Genomic DNA, 7645 nt, shown 5'->3' with positions numbered 1-7645 from the left:
GTTTCCGTTTTCGTATGCAGGTTTTTGTTTTCAAATATAAAAACTACCACCTTCTTCTTTTATATATAATTTGACATACAAAAGAAACAATTCAAATTTTCAAAAAATTTATTTCTTTTATTTATTTTAGGACAAAAACAAAAACAGACAATACAAAATAAGCAAGACAAGGCTTCAATAGCTAGCTGCCAGCAATTTAAAGCTAAAAATAATAAAACAAAAAAAAACCATAGTCAGCTAGCTGCCAGGGCTTCTCTCTTCAGAGATTATGCTCAACAGATAAATCCCCATTGGAAACATGTCATGCGCAGAAACCAAAAGCTCCACAGAATTGTTCAAGCGGAACTCTCAGCAAAAGTAGATTATAAAGATGTGGGTTAGGAAAAAAGTCCTGAGAAGGTCCATGAAACCATTCATGCGTTAACTCAGACATATAAAGATGTGGGGTGAATCACTCATGCGAAACTCTGCTATCCAAGTTGTTGGCTCATTGTGTGCACTGTAGCGTGTACCTAAATACAACGGCGGGGTAAAATTAGAAGATGTAACAGCAGTATGTTCCACTAACTTAAATTTCGTACTCAGTAAAATGTGTTATACCGAGCCGATTTTTATCATTCAAAAGTCGTTATGAGGTGCTAGTTAACGTTTAATAATATTTTTGAAAATAGAAAAGAAAGAAAATAATGAAATTATGTCTCTAAATAGAAGTTCATATGCACCAGCCAAATATAGTAGAATTGTTTATCAGTGAGATTAATCTGTGAATAAACAATTTTAATTACTTGTGTAAATATAAAGATGTGGGTAACCCACTTTATATACGACTTTTCATGAATCTCGACCTGCTATGAATATTAGTGAGTCGAATGAATAGACACTATTTTGAATAGCGTGTTTTCTGATTGTAAGCAGTGTTTATTTGTCACATTCAGGGGTAGGGGCGGGGAACGGCTACTGTGTCAGTGTATCAAGAAAAAACTGTTGCTCTCTTTCATTATTTTGTATTTCCCCACGCTTAGGACTAGCAGTAAATTTTACAGGTTTTTTATGCTCACATTATTACAGCATAAAGCTTCTTTATTTTACTACTTACTAGGAAAACAATCAATATTTCCCTGCGACATATATAGGTAATCATGCCTCATAAATTATGAAACCTTACAACAAAATTGTTTGTGAGAGATGAGAATAATGCACTCCATAGCAACAGAACTTAACCGATGTTGATTCGAGTATTCATACGGACTATAGAATATTTATGAAATAATGTATTCACTCTGCAAAGAATATCAAGTGTTGTATGAATAGTTTAGACCAGACATAAAACACTTCTGTTTTTAGTAGCATTTAATACACAAGATGATGATGATTTTCTTTTGTAAACTTCAACGCCCTTTGAGTGTTGCAATAAAGAATGATTTGTTTTGATTTGATGTGCCTTAAGCCGGCCACTCACTGCTTCGTATGACCATCGTATGACGAATATGTTCGACGAATCCAACTCCATCTGAGCAATAGATGATGCAACACCGCCTGCTGATTGGCACCTTTGTATTATATTAAGTATATAATAGCTGAGAAAGCTCTGGATGTAATATATGTCAAATGGCTGTGCCATTATGGCTGGGGCGACGAAACCTACAGCCATAATATCAGCACTGGTTCGAAAGGCATGCTCAGCTATGGTTCTGGTAGTGAAAAAAGTATTCTCAGATAAAGACTATAAAATGTAGGTCCAGTGTACAATTGACTCAATTGCACTATCAAGAACCCAGTACATCTTTCGGGACAAGTAGGGGTTAACGTGGTTTACTAGTCAATACAGCCCCTGTTATGGACAAGTGAGAGTAGCTGGCATCTAGCTTAAACACGACAAGACCCTTAGAGGAGAGGAAAGTTACTGTATGAGCTAGTCCATGCTTCAAGCACTTTGAGGTGTAAAATGCTATATATATATAACTAAATTACACTACAATGTATTCACAGGGGATCCTGGATGCTTCTATTGAAGGGGAGGATGACGTAAAGTGGTATGGTCCAAAGGAAGGCTGTTCACAACCCTTATAATCTGCCATTGAATATGATATCTTTTATTAAAGACCCCTTTCATCTCCATGCCCTGTTTATTCTTTTGAACTGTGGATTCTCTCCCGGAATCTGGTATTTCATACCTGAGAACAAGTAGGCTTTTTTCTGCTTCGTCTCTCCTCTCTTCTGCCACCTTAATTTGTTCTTCCCACCTTTCCTTTTCGGCATGAATCCTTGTTTCTTCTTCAATCTTCATCTTCTCCAGTTCCTGTAGCTTTGCCTCTAATTCTAATCTATAAAATTAATAATATTTTTAAAAATAAAATCATATTTACATGTAGATAACCTCTGCTATATACCTGTAATAATCACATTAAATTATTATACAAATAATAATTATAACTCCAAATGATTCGATTGAACTTGTTGAAGTTTATTACAATGTTGAATCTCTATATACTGCATTAATCATTTAAATTTAGTCCTACTGTTTCTAACTGCTAAAATGTTCAAACAATCAACATACTTTTCTGTCTCTAAAGCGTTACTTTTTTGCCATTCTTCTTCCCGTGCAGCTTGTACTTTTCGCACAAGCTCACGTTCTTTGTCAGCTAATGCGGTGCTTTTGACGTCAACTGACTGTTGCAGTACCTCAATTTTTGTTATGTAACCTGAAAAATCCAAAATGACAAGGTACAATTTTCAAGTTGTATGTAGTAATTTGCAAAGTACAAGTTTCACTAATATGCACAGGATCCAGCAAGAAAAAAAGTGGAGGGGAAAAGTATAATGGTTTCCTTCCATTGTCCTGGCTATAATCACTAGACAGTGAGGTGTTGGCTTGGTACATACACCCAAGTGTGACACAGTGGTAATGACAGGGGCTTTCCATTCCCCCTTGCTCCCTGGGGGTATATTATTCACTGCCCACTTGGGGTACCCATTGATATAAATATTTTTTTTCCAAAACAATCAGTAAAACAACAGCAATAACAGTAAATCTCCCAATCTAACTTTATTGGTAGATTTCAAATGGTCACTTCAAATCCTACCTTCAATTTCATTGGCTAATGTGTCTCTCTCGCGTTCTAACTCTCCTTTAACCTTCAGCAGCTCCATCTTCATGTTTGTGATGTCGATCTTGCTTTTGTGAGTGCTCTCCTCCAGTTGTCCGGACAATGACATGTTCTCTTTTTCAAGGTCATGAACTTTAGTGTTCAATAGCCTTTGGGCGTCCAATGAAGATTGGAGTTCTTTTTGTAAGTGGTCAGCCTGATTTTTAAAGGAATCTTTTTCTGCCTTTAAAGAGAAAAATTTATATTATAGCAATTAAGTGTTCCATCTCCTACCAGTATGAATAATTAAGGCTATGAAATGCCAATAATCAACGATGGTAGCATGAACAATAATTACCTAAGCAAAATTTGGTTGACATAAATCATTTTATCATCTGTTTATGGTGACAAAAATACATCAACATCCTACACTTAATATTTACCTCTAGGGCTTTAATGTTAGCAACATGTTCGGACATTTGTCGGGCCTGTAGTCGTGTGACGTGGTCCGACTGTAAACCAAATTGTTCACGCTGTGCACGTAACTCTTCAAGTTCTGTCAGGAGGCCTTTGACCTTCAAATTTAGCTGCGCATTTTCCCGGTGGAGATTGCGGACACGTTGCGTATCATGACTTCCTTCGCTGGTGTACTTGGCGATTATTGCCTCTCTGTCCTTTCGTAGGTTATCAATCTTTAAAAAAAAATTACAAAGAGTTTATTTTTTAAATCTTTTTGTTCATAACTCAACTCATATTCACAATTCAACTTTTCTGAGATAGTTTGTATATTGTACTGTAGATAATTTTCAGTCTTTTAAGTATATTATTATGTTTAAGTGCAATTAATCTTTGTTTTTTATTTATTTCATACTGTATTATTTGTGTAGTTAAGCTTCAAGGATCGGCCTAGGTAGCAAAAGCATAGTGGATAAAAGCTGGGTGCAAAGGTCAAGTGGCAGAAGGTCAGGTAGCTACAGACATGAACCTGAGTGCATGTCATGTTTGTATTTAATGTAATTAGCATTATTACGACAGATATAATATATCCACCGTACTTCTTCGGAAATGCTACGAAGATGATATTGCTAAACACATCAAAATTAAATCAAACAAGAGTATGGGATGTAAATTGATGTTGTTCACAAGTAAATCTACTTGTAATCTATAACTATGTCCTAGAATAGAAAGAAATTTCCTGCATTACTAATGTAACCTTAATGCAAACTCTCCTTAATTCATTAACGAGACAGCTGTATTTCGCATGTTTCATCTAGCTGTAGGGTTTTTTTTCCCAAATGATTTGTTTCGTAACAAATGGTTTATAGTTCACAAACACATCAGCTCAAGATTATTTAACATTCAAGTATATTTCTTCTACCTTGCTTTGTATTTATGTGGCTGTATTGGGAATTAATTTCTCATAATTATTAAAGGTAAAGGTAGAATAACCCATAACTCGCAGGGCCATTGTGCTGAATTGCGTATGGGCGTGGTCCATGACAACCTAGCGGCCGTAAATAGCTGCTTACAGTAGCTGCATGTTCACATCATTCCACAACGACAGGGGCTGAAATGAACCATAGCATCGGGGTAACCCCCTACTCTTCCGAAAGATGCAACATGGGTTCTTTAAAGTGAACACAAGTCAGATGTGCACACTGGACCTCCATTTTAAGTCCTTATCCGAGAAGACTTGGTTCTACCAACCGAACCATGGGTGAGGAGCGGCTGGAACCAGCACCGGTGTTAAGGATGTAGTTAGCGGCGCCCCTAACTTACTGCTCGGCCACTCGACTCGGCCGCACCAATTTTTAAATGTTAAAACAATTCATGCCTCTCGTTAAACATAGCTCTCCATCTTGCAAATTGGTTGTTACACAGCTTTTAGCTTAATTTACCCACCAAGCTGCAGTCTCGCTCCAATTTTGCACCAAATAAAAAAAACTTTTACATTTACCTCTGTTTCATACTGTAGAGTTGTCTCCTCCATAATCCTTTTGTGCTCCGCTTGTTCATGCTCAAACTCGGACTTTAGGAATGAGTGTTCATAGCGTAGTTTGTTGTAGTCGCCGCGATAGTGATCAATTTCGGCACCGAGTTGGTTTATACGTTCTCTGAATGGTTGTTCTAGTTCAGCAGCTACTTGCGCCTTTAAAACCTCAATTTTTTCCGGTATGATAAGCTAAAAGAACAGAAGAATAATTATTATTAATATAAAAGAATTCTTAGCCTCATAGCTCAGTATGTAGAGCTCATCAAGATTTGAGTCCTGATGAAAAAAATGTTTCCCTCAATAATTAATTACCACCTTATTTTTCATACTAAAGTTGCCAGCATCTGATCATTAGGTTAAATACTTTTTATACCTTGTTAAGCAAACCCCGCTGCCCGCCAATAATGATGATTTCGAATAAAAAACGGAAAAATGGAAATTTCAGAAAAAAAATAAAAGTTTTTCTTTATTTTTATTATACCCGCCGCTGCCTTGAAATCTCCAAAAATTACATTTGTATATTTCTTCCTAATTATATAAATTTAAAGAATTTAAATATCCCATTACTACACTGTTTACATTCACCAATTAAATTTTATTTTCATTTTCTCCTCCTGAATGTTTTTGGCAAAACTATTTGTTAAATAAGAAAACAAAATTTTATTTTTATTTTTTTCCACCCTCCTCTCACATCTTAAAAAAAAGTTTGTGAAACAAGGTATAAAAAAAGTCTAGCTTTATCCGTTGGATACTATGTAATTTTAACAAAATTAAAGGGAGTATACCAGCTTTACCTAACTAAAGATCTGTCCACACCAACATATTTGTGTGATGTGCCCATATATCAACACGATGAAGTCATATTACACCCAAATATAGGCATGTCACATTTAATTGTCACATAACCTTTGATAGTGTGGATGGAGCAATAATGTTGGTAAAGCAAAGGAGGAGTTTTTTTCGGCTTCTAAGCGGCAATCCTGTCACAAGATGCTCTACATAGACTGAAGCAGGTCACTCACTGCGGTCGTAAGACCGTCGACTGACAAATCCAATCCCGCTACCTGTGAGCACTAGATGATGCAACGCTGTCTGCTGATTTTTGGTGGCAGTGTTAACAGAAAGTAAAACGATCTGCTGTGCGCGTCGTGGCGTTCTACATACTATATAGCATTGGCCAGGTGCAGTGAGTGCCTGGTTTAAGTCTCGTTATGAGGCTTAGAGATTGGAGTTGTTTTGATCGTGAGAAAAAATCCTGTAACTGTGACAGGTATTGAACCCTGGAATTGGAAAGCAATCATCTTACCCACCAAGCCATACAATTCCACTCCCCTGCTTCTGGCAAAATTTCCACCATTTGAAAGAGACCACACTTACAAAAAAAAGTATAAACTTCTTCCATTACATTAAAATTTGGCTTTGTATGATAGTTAATAATGTCACATGGTACAAAATCAACCAATCAAATGACTGGGAACTATTTAGGTGTGTTATAAAATACACTATTTACAGGAAGATGTATAAAATACCTTTCTCTTTAGCTCTTCAACTTCTTGAATTTTTTCAGCTAAGTCTTGCGATGTTTTCGAGACAAGTAACTGGAATCGTTGTTCGGTGGACGTCTTCTCTTCTTTGACATTTTCTATCTCAGCTGCTAAACGCCTATTTCCGTCCTGTACCCTACACATTACAAGTATTCGTAAGAAGAGCATTAACAATCACTGGATTTGCATTTCAATTTAAACAATAAATAAAATATACCATTTGCACAATCAATTTGATACAAATTAATTCTGCCTTGTATGGCTAGGCTTAAAATATGAACATAGCATTATGTTCATACTTTAAGCCTGGGTTGTAAAAGCGCCATGAGCAATGAATGGTTAACTCAATTATGGAATATTCAATTATGGAATATCCTGCCTCTTTCCATTAAGAACTTCAACTCTGTTGGACAGTAATAACTGCAAGCCTTAAAACCTGTCTTGAGTTTAGAGCATATTGGACTGGGGTTGTATGTTTTTCACTCATTTCATTTTCTTTTTTTCCTATATTAACTTTGCTTTACTTTGGTCTTCGACTAATGAAAGCATACTCTGTTGGTTTTTGGTTATGGTGGGCTGTATTTGAGGGAAATTTTCATTACGGTGGAGGGTAGTTAACGTTGTACCTGCAAGGAATTAGCACTATATAATTAACAAGTGAACACCAATTCTATAGATAAGTGTCTAGAATTAGTATTTGTAATAATATCATAGAGCATAGAATTGCAAGATGTCCGACTGTCCTGATTTTTTACGCACGCAATGAAACGTTACAAAAAGTACTGCCACGAGATAGGGGGCGCCCTATTAGAATTCAAATAGAGTTCGAAACTCAAACATGCACGGAGACATGTTTGATAAGAACGCCTTTTAGGACACGTCCTTTCGTGTCAGTACTTTTTGAAATGGGATTGCGTTTCAACAAAACCATGGCAGTCGGACATCTTGCAGTTCTATACTGTTTGATGATAGCGAGCTTTTGATTTGTTCGACGAGGTGATACTAGGACGGAATCACTCATG

General features: G+C 36.4%; 1 protein-coding gene across 1 annotated transcript in view; it reads right to left on the bottom strand.

Annotated features, from left to right (window-relative positions):
• Positions 1-6767, bottom strand: part of LOC117115104 (centrosomal protein of 83 kDa-like) — a 19299-nt gene extending 12532 nt beyond the window's left edge. The window contains exons 1-6 of the mRNA XM_033258771.1: positions 6609-6767; positions 5044-5268; positions 3530-3778; positions 3084-3330; positions 2558-2702; positions 2175-2324 (exon numbers count right to left, since the gene is read on the bottom strand). Of these exons, the coding sequence (XP_033114662.1) occupies positions 2175-2324; positions 2558-2702; positions 3084-3330; positions 3530-3778; positions 5044-5268; positions 6609-6767 (1175 nt within the window). The remainder of the gene's footprint in view (positions 1-2174; positions 2325-2557; positions 2703-3083; positions 3331-3529; positions 3779-5043; positions 5269-6608) is intronic.
• Between the last annotated feature and the right edge of the window lie 878 nt (positions 6768-7645).

This window comes from Anneissia japonica, unplaced genomic scaffold (genome assembly GCF_011630105.1).
Source record: "Anneissia japonica isolate Jap-2015-1 unplaced genomic scaffold, ASM1163010v1 scaffold24_len2511860_cov200, whole genome shotgun sequence".
In the NCBI taxonomy this organism is placed as follows: domain Eukaryota; kingdom Metazoa; phylum Echinodermata; class Crinoidea; order Comatulida; family Comatulidae; genus Anneissia; species Anneissia japonica.
Note: the sequence above shows the minus strand (reverse complement) of the source record. Positions and strands in the feature narration are given on the sequence as shown.